General features: G+C 50.9%; 1 protein-coding gene across 1 annotated transcript in view; it reads right to left on the bottom strand.

Moving 5' to 3' along the window:
• Positions 1–1,491: 1,491 nt before the first annotated feature.
• The window catches only part of Slc1a4 (solute carrier family 1 member 4), a 34,019-nt gene continuing 20,822 nt past the window's right edge, over positions 1,492–14,688 (bottom strand). Inside the window, exons 5-8 of the mRNA XM_045137518.1 lie at positions 10,198–10,431; positions 9,471–9,665; positions 6,793–6,927; positions 1,492–4,126 (exon numbers count right to left, since the gene is read on the bottom strand). Of these exons, the coding sequence (XP_044993453.1) occupies positions 3,892–4,126; positions 6,793–6,927; positions 9,471–9,665; positions 10,198–10,431 (799 nt within the window). The 3' untranslated portion in view covers positions 1,492–3,891. The remainder of the gene's footprint in view (positions 4,127–6,792; positions 6,928–9,470; positions 9,666–10,197; positions 10,432–14,688) is intronic.

Below are 14,688 nucleotides of genomic sequence, written 5' to 3'. Positions count from 1 at the left end.
TGGAGGTGACAGCTCACGTTCCCCCTGAACACACGCTGCAGGTTGTTCCTGGAGACCCGCTTCCCGTGGGCAGGGACGTCTGAGCAGTCCAGTCACCGGTGTCCCTGTTACCTGTGCAGAGGTGGCTTGAGCGGTGTGTTAACTCCCACAGTGGGGGAGGCAGGGTGCCCGGACTCCCAGGGCGAATCCGAGCTGTTTGTCAGAGGTCCCGCCGGGCCTTTAATCTGTGCATTCTGTTCCCTCCTTTGTTCCGTGCCCAGAAAGTAAAGCCAATTTCTGTATTATATGAAGAGCTGGAAACATGCAGCTCAGAACAGGGATCTGTTTCTTCAGAGCCCCAGGGTCTGAAACCACAGCGTCCTGTGCGAGCTTGCAGAGTAACGCTTTCTTTCATGAGAGCGGCTGGAGTCCCTCATTGTGGTGGAATGTGGTGCCGCCGAAAACAAGATTGTATAAGAAGCTGGGCATGGTGGTGCACGCCCTGAGTCCCAGCACTTGCAAAGCTAGGGTAGGAAGATCAGCAGCAGTTCAAGGCTAGCCTGGGCTACCTAGCAAGTACCATGCAAGCCTGGGTTACATAGCAATACCCTATCTCAAACAACAAACAGAAAAACCCCTGGCCATTTGGGAACTGCCAGCTGTGGGTGGGATTTTCCCTCAGCTGGACTTGGGCTGGGCTGAGGGAACAGCCCCCCAACCATTACTCCTCACAGGGCTCCTTTATTCCCTCCAGCTCCCCACATGGCAGGAGCTCCTTGAACTTTCCTTTCTCTCTTTTCTTTCCATAGTTTTCCCAGGCCCTGAACGTGGGCTCTCTAGCCATATGGGTGCCTTCCCTTGGCTCTTCCCTCAATAATATAGTAATTAAACAACCAACCAACAAAACAAACAAACAAACAAACAAAAAAAAACCCAAGCTGGCTGTGGTGGCGCACACCTTTAATCCCAGCACTCAGGAGGAGGCAGAGGTAGGATCGCTGTGAGTTCGAGCCACCCTGAGACTGCATAGTAAATTCCCGGCCAGCCTGGCCTAGAGTGAGACCCTACCTCCAAACAAAACAAATGCAAACAGAATAATTTCAAAGACCAAGCAGGGTGTGGCCCTGGTACAGGCAATGGACAACTGCCTATCTACAGGGACTTCCCAGTTATAACCTGCGACTTGCTTTGTTCCTTCCTGCTTGGCTTATCATAGATGATCAGTTAAGCCCTATGAACCTAACTGTTCTGCTAAGACCTAATTTAAGTTGTGGCAAGCCCACAGCTTCTACAAGAGCTGTGCTCCTGCGGGGTAGCTTCACGGTCACCAGTGGCAAGCTGGCAGCCGCAGAGAGGAGGTCTGCCCACCCGACAGGACCCACTAGACTGCTTTAAGAGGCCCAGGCTGGCTGAGCGGGAAAGTTCTCCTTAGTGCCCCAGCCCCTCCCCTAAAACAGCAACAGCTCTCGCGGTGGGCATCTTCAAACAAGACAGGAATGGAGACCACACAGATACCAGCAGAAGGGCTACTGTATTCACTTTTGAGGACTGCGCAGTTTTAAGGCAAGTATCACATTTACACACACACACACAAAAGTCCAGAGATGGGACAGTACTTGGGACATGTTCGAAAGAGAACTGGCAGGGAGACGTTTCAGACAATCGCAGTGGAATTTCCCTCGGTCGCCTCTGCTGCACTCACTTCCCTCCTTGTGGGCCAACAAGCAGGGAGACTGGCACCTTCTCTTCTGCCCGCACCACCCCTCCCCGGGCACGTAGGCACACTTCTCCGGATCGTGGCACCAAGCCTCTCTTCGGGGTCGGGTCAGCCCGTGGTCTCCCCGTTCGGCTCTCATCCCTGCACTCACTGAGATTTCCCTTCAGAAACGGGAAAATCTGGGTTGCCAAACATGCAGCTCAAAGTTTAGTTATCCATTACCCAAACTCATATTGCTTGGACCGGAGCTAAAACTACAAAGACACACAAGGAAAAAGAAAAAAATTTACTGAAGCCTGAAAAACAGACAATGTTCAGATCTGTAGTCTGTGATTGATCAGTGAGTTTGTTTCCCCTGTAAAAATAAGACAGTACTGTCAGCAGGCTCTGGCCAGGGAGCACACGCCTCACTTCCCGGTCACTTTGGCCCCACAGGAGACTGCAGTGACTCAGCTGGCTTAAAGGAAGCTGGGCCGGGCTGCGGAGGTGGCTCAGCGGTTAAGGCGCTCACCTGCGAAGCCTAAGGACCCGTGTTCTACTCTCCAGATCCCACGTCAGCCAGACGCACGAAGGAGAGGCAGGCGCAAGGTCGCACATGCCCACTAGGTGGCACAAAGCGTCTGGAGTTCCATTGCAGTGGCTGAGGCCCTGGGGTGCCAATTCTCTCTCTAAAATAAAAATGAAAAATTAGAAAAATAAAAAAGCTTCTTAAAGAAAGCCAGGTCCGCTCAATGGCTGCTTCCCTCGGTAGCCGTGCCTCTTCCCCACGAGGCCCCAGGTCAGAGCAGCATGAAGTCTCCGGGACACCCGAGAAAGCAGGGAGCCGGTCTGGGGGCTCCAGTGACCTGGTGTGGGATGCCAGGGCGACAGCGCCCGAGTCACAGCAGCCAGGTACCCAGAAACGTTTTGTCAGCAGGTGGGGATGGCAGTCCTCACCGGGAGGCGGCCTCCAGGGAGAACCCTGCCCCCGGGACAATACAAAAGCACTCCGCCTCCCAAAGCAAGATGGTCATTTTCAAACCAGTTTGACAGGTCCCTCTGAGGTAGGCACGAGGCAGGTGTCACTGACCCTGGGACTTGCCAGGCCATAACCACCAGCCCACCCGGCTGTTGCTGAAAAATGGTTCCCTTGCCACACTGACACCAGGGCTCCTGGTCAGGAGAGGAACACGTGACGTTGCAGGGGATCATTTTAAACTTCAGTGAGCTGGCGGACAATGAATCTGCACCTGTGGAAATCAGGTCAAGCCAGAGGACTTGGCAACAGGTGTACCCCCACTCAGTCCCTGCGTGGGTTTGGGGTGTGTGTGTGTGTGTACGTGGGTTGTGTTTTTGCTGACCTGCAGCATTGTATGGAAAGCCTAGTGAAAGTGTGGTGGTAGACTGGTGAACCAATGTGTCTGGAGTGCAGCCACCCCACACAGCTCCCAGACCAAGGGGCCCCCCGGGTCTGTCGCCGAATGAGGAGGAGATGGAGGGGAAGTGCCGACGAAGGCCCCGAGTCTCAGAAGGAAGAGGTAAAGTGTCCCATGGCCGGGGTGGGAACGGAGACAGTGTGGATGTGTCTGGTCCTAAATAAGGCACTCCCCCTTTCCCTTCTTTGACCTCAGAGCTGCTCATGGAAAACCACCATCTGGAGTTTTCTAGCCTGACACACTCTGGTCCCTTAGAAGTCATTCACACTTGGTTGGGGCACGATTCTTTAAAAGCCCGAGTCCCAGCTCGGCGCATTCCTGCTCAGGCTAAGGATTTTGGAATCTTTCCAGTGACTACTGTTGATGAGACGCGACAGATGACTGCAAACCCCTCTGGTTTGCTCAAAAAGCACCTGATGTGGCGCCAACGGGGAGCAATGAAGAATACGCCTCTATTTTCCCAGGCTTCACCCACAGGCCTCTGTGAGCCTCTGATCTCCCCAGGCCTGGCAGTCCAAGAGTGTTTTCTAAATAGTGCTGGCATATACCCACGGCTATACCTAGGCACGGGTCAAGCCCAATGTCAAGAGCGTCCTGGTCCTTGCTAGCCAGTTCTTGCTTGGGAGCCCAGTGCCTGTGCCTCATCCTCAGATTGGTGACTGGGCCAAAGCAAGGCTTGAGGGACTAACCGCCCTCGAGGGCCAAGCCCGTGTCTGAGTACCGAGGCAGGCGGCCAGGGCAGGGCGTCGGTGCTGCAGGCCAGCCCGTGGCTGAGCCCCATCACAGCACCGACTCCTTGGATTCCAGTTCGGGAGCGCTGGCCACGGGGCCTGCAGGGTTCTGGTGGGTCACCAGAGGCGACGTCTCCTCCTCGGACTTGCAGTTGGGAATGGCCTCCACCTTCACCTCCTTCAGCTCCTGCTCCCCTCTCCTCATCGCCTTCTGGTTCAGGTGGTTGAGGATGCCCGCTCCCAGGGCGTCCCCTTCCACGTTCACTACGGTGGTGGTTCGGTCCCTGACAGAAACAGAAAAGGAAAGGGGCAGGCGTCACACAGGGAGCCGCACTGTCCCGGGCAGGCTGATGGCCACGTGGAATGTGTGATTGGGAGGCCCTTGTTTGTCAGAGGGCCGGCTGCAGCTGAGAAACTTATTATTATTTTGCGGGGGGGGGGGTTAGAGGAAGAGAGAGAGAGAGCCAGAGAGAGAGAATTGTAGCACCAGAGCCTCAGCCACTACAACTGAACTCCAGATGCCTGTGCCACCTAGTGTGCATGTGTGAGCTGGAGAGTCGAACTCGGGTCCTTAGGCTTTGCAGGCAAGCACCTTAACCGCTAAACCATCTCTCCAGACCTAAGGGACTCATTCTAAATTGATTTTCTTTGGACAAATTTAATTCTTTTTATTTTTATTTATCTTGAGAAAGACAGAATGGGCACGCCAGGGCCTCCAGCCACTGCAAATGAACTCCAGGCACACGTGCCACCTTGTGCATTTGGCTTATGTGGGTCCTGGGGAATCAAACCTGAGTCCTTTGGCTTTGCAGGCAAGCACTGTAACTGCTAAGCCATGTCTCCAGCCCCAAATTTTATTCTTGAGGGCTTGTTTGGAGGTCCTAGCAGGGGAAATGCAGCTACGGGTATACTCTTGACCGAAGCCCTGTCCTCTCTACTTGGGGAAGGTCATCCTCTTTGAGCAAGCACTTTCAAGAGGGACTCACATAGACTGGTGAGGGAGGCAGAGGACCCCTGCCTAGCCAGCCACATCAGCCGAATGCATCAACCCTGGTGAGGGACCAGTGGGGTGACGGATGTCACAGCTAATCACCCTCACATCCAGTTTTCATTCTCATAAAAGTAATAGACTCTCCTTGTAGAAAACTTAAAAGAAGTCTAAGGAAGCAAACACGTCAGGCATGCATCTGAGAGTCTCTGTGAGTGTCACCGCTCTATGCACGGCCCTCGTACGTACCACCCTGTCACGGGACTCTGCACGTATGCAGGGAACGAGAGGGGACACAGCCTGGCTGCAGCTCCTCTTCCCCACAGAGCTGCACTTGCTCTCCCCGTGGTCCTGCTTCACTCCTGGGTGCCAACCATGTGCGCATGTCATGGATATGGGCAAGTGCCACCTTCCAGGAACCAGCACCAACCTTTCCAGAGCTCACCTGCCAAAGGATGTTAGCCCACCATCTATCTCGTGGCCCTGGAGCTCAGGAAAGGGCCTGCACTCATTCTGAAGCGTGGGAGAAGAATGTGGGTCTCCCCCAGAGCATCGCAGGGCTGAGGGGATCAGAGGTTTCCAATGGCTGTTGGGAGGCACGAGTTGGCTGCTGGGGAGGCACAAGTTCCCTTCCCAGCTGGGTACCTCTAGGATGCCTCTCCAGACATAGGGGCAGGTGGGGAGAGGAGGAGACTGGCTTCTGACATGGCCCCGCCCTTGTCCAGCTCCGGGATGGGGCTCTTTGCCTGAATACAGGAGTCTCCACTGGGCACCTCAGTCCAATTCTGTGAGGGTCTGTCAGGACTGCCCACAGCTACTTAAAGTTGGAAAATTATTGTTTCTAACCTCCCCAAGCAGTCCCAGAGCCCAGCGCTAGGCATCTGCACTCCGCCTCTGTCGGGCCAGCTGTGGCTGGCGCAGCATGTGCGCCCCTCCACACTGCAGGACTGGCGATGCCATCCGTCCTGGGCAGCTCGTGCTCTGTGCATAAACCGACTCGGTCCTTGCCAGCACTGTAACAAAGCTCCGGTTGGGATTCTCACTTACAGAAAAGCAGACCTGGGCTGGAGAGATGGCTTAGCGGTTAAGTGCTTGCCTGTGAAGCCCAAGGACCCCGGTTCGAGGCTCGACTCCCCAGGACCCACGTTAGCCAGATGCGCAAGGGGGCGCACGCGTCTGGAGTTCGTTTTCAGTGGCTGGAGGCCCTGGCGCGCCCATTCTCTCTCATCTGCTTCTTTCTCTCTCTGCCACTCTCAAATAAATACAGAAAAATGAACAGAAAAGCAGACCTGCTGGGCGTGGTGGCACATGCCTTTAATCCCAGCACTTGGGAGGCAGAGGGATCACTGTGAGTTCGAGACCACCCTGGGACTACATAGTGAGTTCAGGCCAGCCTGAACTAGAGTGAAACCCTACCTTAAAATCCCCCCAAACAAAAACAAAAACAGAAAAGCACACCAAAGCACTGAACAACTTCCTTCACACCTTTAGCACAGGGCCGAGTGAGGAGGGGCCTGGGCTCCAGGCCTGGTTTCTCCACCGTGTGCTCTGCTGTCTCAGCATTATGACCTCAGCCAACCTTCCTCCAGCAACAGGTGCTACTCACACCTGCGAAAGACCTTATGAGTCTCGAGGAATCAATATCCAGACACCGCTGTGTCTTTACGGCAGCCCTGCGGGTGACAGTCTGGTCACCTCCTTGACCGACTCTTCCTCCTGTGATCTGAGCCCAAGGCAGTCAGCTGCTCTCCTTGTGGCGGAGTCACTCCTCGTGTGTTTCTAGGCTGGGGGACGGCCGCAGAGGCCCTTGTCACCTGCTGACTGCTACATGTAAGCTCTACGTAGTGGCGTCTCATGTCACTCGGGGGCAACTGACTTTCATATAAATAACTTCCCCATCTGGTTTCAGTGGCCCTCAAGCAAGACTTTTTCTTCAAGGGTCTTTAGGGACTAGCAACTTACACAATCCAGTCCACGGCCAGGATCAAAGAGAGGTCGTGGGTGGGCAGCCCAATGGCTTCCAGGATAATGGCGATGGTGAGGACCCCTCCGGCTGGCACGCCTGCCGCTCCGACACTGGACGCTGTGGCGGTCACTCTAGGAGACAGCAAGTCGGGGTCAGCCATGAACGCAGAGCCGGTGGGGGGGGGGTGCACAGACAACGGGGAACAATGCAGCCAGAGCTTATCAGTTCCAGGGAAAGATGAAGAAAGTTCTGGGAAGATGGTGCTCAGGTACCATCAGCCCCCACAGTCTCGGGTTCTCTATTCATGGATTCAAACACAGACGGAGTAAACCAGTGAATGCTGCTTGAAGCACTCAGCTCAGATATCGCACTACTGTAGGTAATGAATGGCAGTGTTTTTAGTGTTCAAAGTTTTCTGCTTCTGAAGAAACAGAATGGTGGGCTGGAGGGATGGCTCAGCAGTTAAGGCACTTGCCTGCAAAGCCTAAGGATCCAGGTTTGATTCCCCAGTACCCATGTAAGCCAGATGGACAAGGTGGGCTCATGTATCTGCAGTTTGTTTGCAGTGGCTAGAGGTCCTGGCATGCCCATTCTCTATCTACCTCTTTCTCCCTCTCCCTCTCTCTCAAATAAGTAAAGTATTTTTTAACATGTAATGGTTTAATTATGGAAAACAAAGACTTTTTAGTATCTTCCTATGTCGTTCCTTAGCACAGAAGTATAAAGTTAGTGTATCTTTCAACTGTAATGCGTTAGATTGTTTCATTTTTAAAATTTTATAAGGTTGCTGCCTTGAGTTTCATTTTTTAAAATGTTGAGTAAATTTTGGTTTGGGATTAGGACAGAATTTTCAACAATTTCTGTAATGTTCCTAAACATACTTCTGCCATTTTGTATTACTTTTTTTTTCCTTCAAGGTAGTGTCTCACTCCAGCCCAATCTGACCTGGAATTCACTATGTAGTCTCAGGGTGGCCTTGAACTCACAGTGATCCTCTTACTTCTGCCTCCCATGTGCTGACATTAAAAGCATGCGCCACCATACCCGGCTCATTTTGTATTACGTATTTATGCAAAGTGGCAATCTTAGCATTGATAGTTATAAAATCAGAATAGTAAACTGAAAAAAAAACCACTGAATATATGTCCTACAATACGAATATACAGCCAAGATTTAATTCTTTATTAAAATAAGCACATCTATCTCATTAGTATGCAAATTTGCCTTTATCTTTAATAAATACTGAAATCATATGCATGCTAAAGAATTGCTTTAAAATGAATTTCTTTATGTTTTACATTCAAAACCACAGTGAAAATAAAGGTCTCTACTGAACATCTGTAGATATTTTGTCGTCTCACTATTTTGTGCCGGCTGGGGAGGTGACTCACTGGTTAAAGGTGCTTGCTATCACTAGTTCCTAAATGAGACCAGTATAACTATTTATAGAGTACACATACTGATTAGATGTAAGTAATTTACAGACGACTTAAGTGTACAGGAAAATTTGCAGAGATGACATGAAAGTACCACTGTTATGGTTTGAACCTGAAATGTCTCTGGGCTGGTGTTTCGAATGCTTGCCCCCCAGTTGCTGACACTTATTTGGAGAGCAGTGGCGCCTTTAGGAGTTGGGGCCTGGCTGGCAAGGCAGGTCCCTAAGGGTGGCCCTTGAAGGCCATACCTGCCACTTTCCCTGAGCACCGGTCTCTGCTTCCTGTTTGTCACCATGTAAGTAAGATATCATCTCACACTTCTGCCACCAGATATGGAGCCACTCTCTCCTGCCTTCCCCACCATAAATGGACTAAAATCCCTCTGGAAATGTGTGCCAAAATAAATGTTACACCTTTTAAGTTGGTTTTCAGGTATTTTGTTACAGCAATGTGAAAAGTAACTATGACGACTCATTTTATAGGAGACTTACATATTAATGTCCCTGAAATTTGGATTCTTAACCTGATTAGATTGAGCAACATCCCCCCACTAGCGAGGCACACTTTTGTGTGTTGTCTGTGGGGTCAATTCCAGAGAGGATTAATTGAAATAGGAAGACCCTCCCTGAATGTGGGCTGCACCATCCCGGGTAGGGTTCTGGGCTGAATAAAAGGAAAAAAGGGGGCTGAAGAGATGGCTTAGCGGTTAAGGCGCTTGCCTGCAAAGCCAAAGGACCCAGGTTTGATTCCCTAGGACCCACGTAAGCCAGATGCACAAGGGGGCGCATGCGTCTGGAGTTCATTTGCAGCGGCTGGAGGTCCTGGCTTGCCCATTTTCTCCCTCTCTCTCTGCCTCAAATATATATATATATATATTTTTTTTAAAGGGGGAAAAAAGAAGAAAGCCAGCTGAGCACCAGCATCCACCTCCCTCTGTTTCCTAATGCACCCGATGTGATCACGCAACGTGGTTCTCCATGCCCCCGTGCCACGTCCGACCGCACCCTCTCAAGATGTGAGCCCAAAGAAACCCTGCCTCCTTCGGTTCGCTTTCCATCCAGTCCTCCACCCCAGCAACACGGAAAGCAGCCAGCCAGGGCGGATGGCCCATGACTCTCCACTGACATTTTGGGAAGGAGCCGCTGAGCCCCGGCCAGGTTGATTCTCACAGATCACCAGCGGCAGCTCGAGGTTTGGGGGGGCTGACCCGAGGCCGAGGGAAAGGGGGGTGGGCTCACAGAATCGTGAAGATCTGGCCCGCGTTCAGCTCCACGTGGTTGAGCTGCGCGATGAACACGGCGGCCACACACTGGAAGATGGCGGCGCCGTCCATGTTCACCGTGGCGCCGATGGGGAGGATGAACCGGCTGATCCTCTTGTCCACGCCGTTGTTCTCCTCGATGCACTTCATCATGGAAGGGAGGGTGGCTGAGCTAGAAACAGGAAGAGCCATCAGCCAGTCCCTCCCAGCCAGGCTAAGACATGGTCTGTCCCCACCCTGGAAACATCTCAGCTTCTGGGCTCCCCTTGGCGCAAGGGGAAAGAAAGCCAGGACTCCTTATCAAAGTGCCTGGCATTGGGTGAGGCTCGGTCAACTCCCAGAGCATTCCAAACGTCACTTCTGGGATCTACCTGCTGTTATTATTTATTTGGCTTCACAGGTTCCAAAATGTTTCAGAAGCCACATAACGGGGCGGCCAGAGAGATGGCTTAGCAGTTAAGGCGCTTGCCTGCAAGGCCAAAGGACCCTGGTTCAACTCCCCAGGACCCATGTAAGCCAGATGCACAAGGTGGCACATGCATCTGGAGTTTGTTTGCAATGGCTAGAAGCCCTGACGCTCCCGTTCTCTCTCTCAAATAAGCAAATAAAAACGAAATATTTAGAAAAGCTCCTTAATTCCCCAGTGCAAAACGTTCCCAAGAGAAACCCTCGGGTCCACAGCGACACGGCCCCAGCTCTCTCACCTGGAGCAGGTGGCGAATGCCGTCGCGAATGGCGTGAGCAGGCCCAGCAGGAACCGGAATGGGTTTTTTCGTGTCAGGACAAAAAAGACAAGCGGCAGAACGACCCCCCCATGGATGACATGCCCCAGCATCGACGCCAAGATGTACTTCCCAAGGCTGGTCACGAGCACCACGATGTCCTTCATTTCCACAATTTTACTGCCAACCAGGAACATGATGCCCACTGGCACATACCTGCAACACAGGCAGGGTCTGGTCAGGAAGGCGGTGGACACAGGGACGTTCAACCACACCGACTTTCCCGCTTCCTAGGATGACTCTGATCACAGTAAAAGGTGGGCGCAGACCACCCTCACCTTGCAGGTTGTGAGGCTGAGTGAAATGAATTATTCACCTGGCGAATGCGCCTCAACACTTAAGACTTCTTCCCTTGGATGTGTACGTTCCTCTCTTTTTCTTTTAAAAAATTTATTTATTTATTTGAGAGAAAGAGAGAGAGAGAGACAGATTAGATGCATAGATAGATCGAGAGAGAGAGAGAGAGAGAGAGAGTATGGGTGCACCAGGGCCTCCAGCCACTGCAAACGAACCCCAGATTTATGCATGCACCACCTTGTGCATCTGACTTATGTGGGTCCTGGGGAATCAAACCTGGGTCCTTTGGCCTTGTAGGTGAGTGCCTTACCTGCTAAACCATGTCTCCAGCCGTCCCTGTCCTCTCAGACGAGATCTATGATCCTCCTGCCTCAGCCTCCCAAGTGGTGCTATTACTAGCATGCGCCATTAAATCTTGCTTTACATATGTTCTTTTAAAAATATCTATTCTGGGGCCGGAGAGATGGCTTAGCGGTTAAGCGCTCGCCTGTGAAGCCCAAGGACCCCGGTTCGAGGCTCGGTTCCCCAGGTCCCACGTTAGCCAGATGCACAAGGGGGCGCACGCGTCTGGAGTTCGTTTGCAGAGGCTGGAAGCCCTGGCGCGCCCATTCTCTCTCTCTCCCTCTATCTGTCTTTCTCTCTGTGTCTGTTGCTCTCAAATAAGTAAATAAATAAAAATAATAAAAAAAAATCTATTCTGGGCTGGAGAGAAGGCTGAGCAGTTAAGCAATCGCCTGTGAAGCCTGAGGGCCCCGGTTCAAGGCTCAACTCTCCAGGACCCACGTTAGCCAGATGCACAAGGGGGCACATGCGTCTGGAGTTCATTTTGCAGTGGCTGGAGGCCCTGGCGCGCCCATTCTCTCTCTCCCTCTTTCTCTATGAAATAAAGAAATAAACAAAAATAAAAATGTTAAAAAAAAATCTATTCAGTTGCGGGGTGTGGTGGCACACGCCTTTAATCCCAGCACTCGGGAGGCAGAGGTAGGAGGATCGCCGTGAGTTTGAGGCCACCCTGAGAGTCCATAGTGAATTTCAGGTCAGCCTGGGCTACAGTGAGACCCTACCTCGAAAAACCAACCAACCAAACAAACTATTCAGTTATTTGTGTAGGTAGGTACGTAGGTAGGTAGGTATGTCAGTGCTCTTGCTTCTGCAAATGTGCCCAGAGGCTTGTGCCACTTTCTTGAATGCAGCTTGTATGAGAATCGGGGCCAGCAGGCTTTGCAAGCAAGCACCTTTGACCTCCGAGCCACCTTCCCAGCCCCAGTAATACGTTCTTAACAGATGGATGCCACCAACTGCGTGGGTCCAAGACGAAAGGCCCGGGGACTCTGAGCTTGACTTTTAGCTTTGTTCCGACGCGTTCCCCTAGCTCACAGAGCTGCTGTGCTGTAAAGGAGAACCTACACGGGGCTACTGTGAAGTTTTACAGTCTTTGTGGTTTGGAAAACATGGTCCCGTGGGAAAAAGTCATGAACAATGACATTCTGGGAACCCTGCCAGAATGTGAGGATTTTTTTTTTTTTTTTAAAAGGCAGGAAGGGAAAGAATGAATTATGGGAGCTACAGAGCTTTGAATTTAGTATCAGCAATCATTTTGTAACTGTTGATTTAATTTGCAAATTTCTTTTTGTTGCTGTTGTTTTCAAAGTAGGGTCTCACTCTAGCTCAGGCTGACCTGGAATTCACTATGTACTCTCAGGGTGGCCTCGAACTCACGGCAATCCTCCTACCTCTGCCACCCGAGGGCTGGGATTAAGGGCGTGCACCACCATGCATAATTTGTAAGTTTTAATTTATAGGAAACATCTCGCAGTTCAAATTTCAGAGGTACAAAAGGGTTATCAGTACGAAGGTTCACACACCTTGTTGAATTTTATTTCTGGAACTATTCTAAGCAGTGTTTTGCATACTATTTCTCACTGTCAAGTATGAATACATTCTCTCTTCAAAACTCAAGACATTACAGGTCAGAACAAATTCCTCTTCCGGCGCCGTCCTCAGGCCAGATCTGTTATAACCACTCCTGTCTCCTATGCTTCTAGATATATAGGCATGCATTTAAATCTGCGTTTGTTCATCTTACACCTCACATTATGCTTTTGAGATATTCTTAAACTAGTACTTAGAATTGCCCTACTCTTTTTTTTTAGTTGTGATGAAACCCACACAAAATTTAGCATCTAAACCATTTTTTAAGGGTACAGTTGAGTGGCATTAAGTATATTTACACTGTTGGGCAACCGCTACCACCTCTGGCTCCACAGTGTTTTCATCATGCCAAAGTTCTCTCCCAGCACCCCCACTCAGCTCCCGGTAACCACTGGTGTACCCTCTCTGAATCTGACTGTTCGAGGCGCAAGCAGCAGAACAGCACATACTTGTCCTCTTGTGACTGGTCACTTAATGTCCTCTTGTGACTGGTCACTTAATTAGCTTAATGTCTCCAAGGGCCACCGTGGCATAGTATGTGTTGGTTTCATTCTTTTATAAGACTGAATAATATTCCACTATATTTTGTTTTTATACCTATTACTGATAGAAATTTGTGTTGTTTTTACATTGACCATATTATGCTATTTTTATGTATTTTTTTTCTAGAGGAGGTAGGTTCGGGACAGGGAGTCATGCAGCCCAGACTGGCCTCACATTTACTATGTAGCCAAGGCTATCCCTGAAGTCCTGATTCCCTTGCTAACCTCCCAAGGGCTAGGATTACAGGTGTGCTACATGACATCCGGCAGCTTTACCATGTTACTTGAAAATATTTCTTCAGATTAGAAATGCCCAAAGTAATTTTGCATTTGTTTGACTGGTAGACATCCAGACACTGCACACGACAGGCCCTCACAGCAAAAGACCAGCACCAAAGGGCAAAAGTGTCAGGGTGCGGGGCCAGAGAGATGGCTGAGCGGTTAAGGCGCTTGCCTGCGAAGCCTAAGGACCCATGTTGCACTCTTTGGATCCCATATAAGCCAGACGCACAAAGGTGAGGCAAGTGCTAGGTCGCACATGCCCACTAGGTGGCGCAAGCATCTGGAGTTTGATTGCAGTGTCTGGGGCCCTGGCGCACCAATTCTCTCTCTCCATCTAAAAATAAATAAATAAATCTGTTCCCCCCCACCAAAAGAGTGCCAGGGTTCAAACACCCTATCCTGAACCTTATCAAGTCCTGATAACACCAAATTCTCAGCATCTTGACTCCTAACTAGGTCAGGCAGGCCTTAAGATGTCCCGGTCATTCTGGTGTCCTCTCCTGTCAACCTCCTGCCTCATGTTCCAGCAGCACAGAATCCCATCGTTTTTGGTGCCAGCGTTCAGGATGAGAAAGTGGGCTGAGGTGGAGCAGGCCTGTCAGTGTGTGGGAGTTTGGGGTAGGAGGGTCTCAACTTCAAGGCCAGCCTAGGCTACATAGTAAGACCCTACCTAAAGACAGCAATGAGCCGGGCGTGGTGGCGCACGCCTTTAACCCCAGCACTCTAGGAGGCAGAGGTAGGAGGATCACCAGGAGTTCAAGGCCACCCTGAGACTCCATAGTGAATTCCAGCTCAGCCTGGGCTAGAGTGAGACCCTACCTCGAAAAAGCAAAAGTAACAACAACAAAAAAAAACAGTAATGAATTTTTTTTTTTTTTTTTTTGTGGGGGTGAGCGTGTGTTTTCGAGGTAAGGTCTCACTCTGGCCCAGGCTGACCTGGAATTCACTATGGAGTCTCAGGGTAACCTCGAACTCACGGTGATCCTCCTACCTCTGCCTCCCTGGTGCTGGGATTAAAGGCATATGCCACCACGCCCGGCTGAGACAGGGTTTTTGATAAAACCCCGGCTAGCCTCAAATGAAAGGCAATGCCCCTGCCTCTGCCAGCTGGGTACTGGGATTACAGGCGTGCGCCACCACACTTGACTTGCTGGTTCAAAGTATGCTGCATATGGATGTTTTACATTAAAAAAAATATTTTCTCATTTACTTATTTAAGAGATGGGGGAAAACGGCACACCAGGGCCTCTAGCCACTGCAAATGAACTCCACACACGCATATTCACCACGTGTACCTGGCCTACGTGGATTCTGGGGAATCATACCTGGGTCCTTAGTCTTCACAGGCAAGCACCTTACC

The sequence above is a fragment of the Jaculus jaculus genome, chromosome 18 (genome assembly GCF_020740685.1).
Source record: "Jaculus jaculus isolate mJacJac1 chromosome 18, mJacJac1.mat.Y.cur, whole genome shotgun sequence".
In the NCBI taxonomy this organism is placed as follows: Eukaryota; Metazoa; Chordata; class Mammalia; order Rodentia; family Dipodidae; genus Jaculus; species Jaculus jaculus.
The sequence above is the reverse complement of the archived record's forward strand: the minus strand, read 5'-3'. Positions and strand labels throughout refer to the sequence as shown.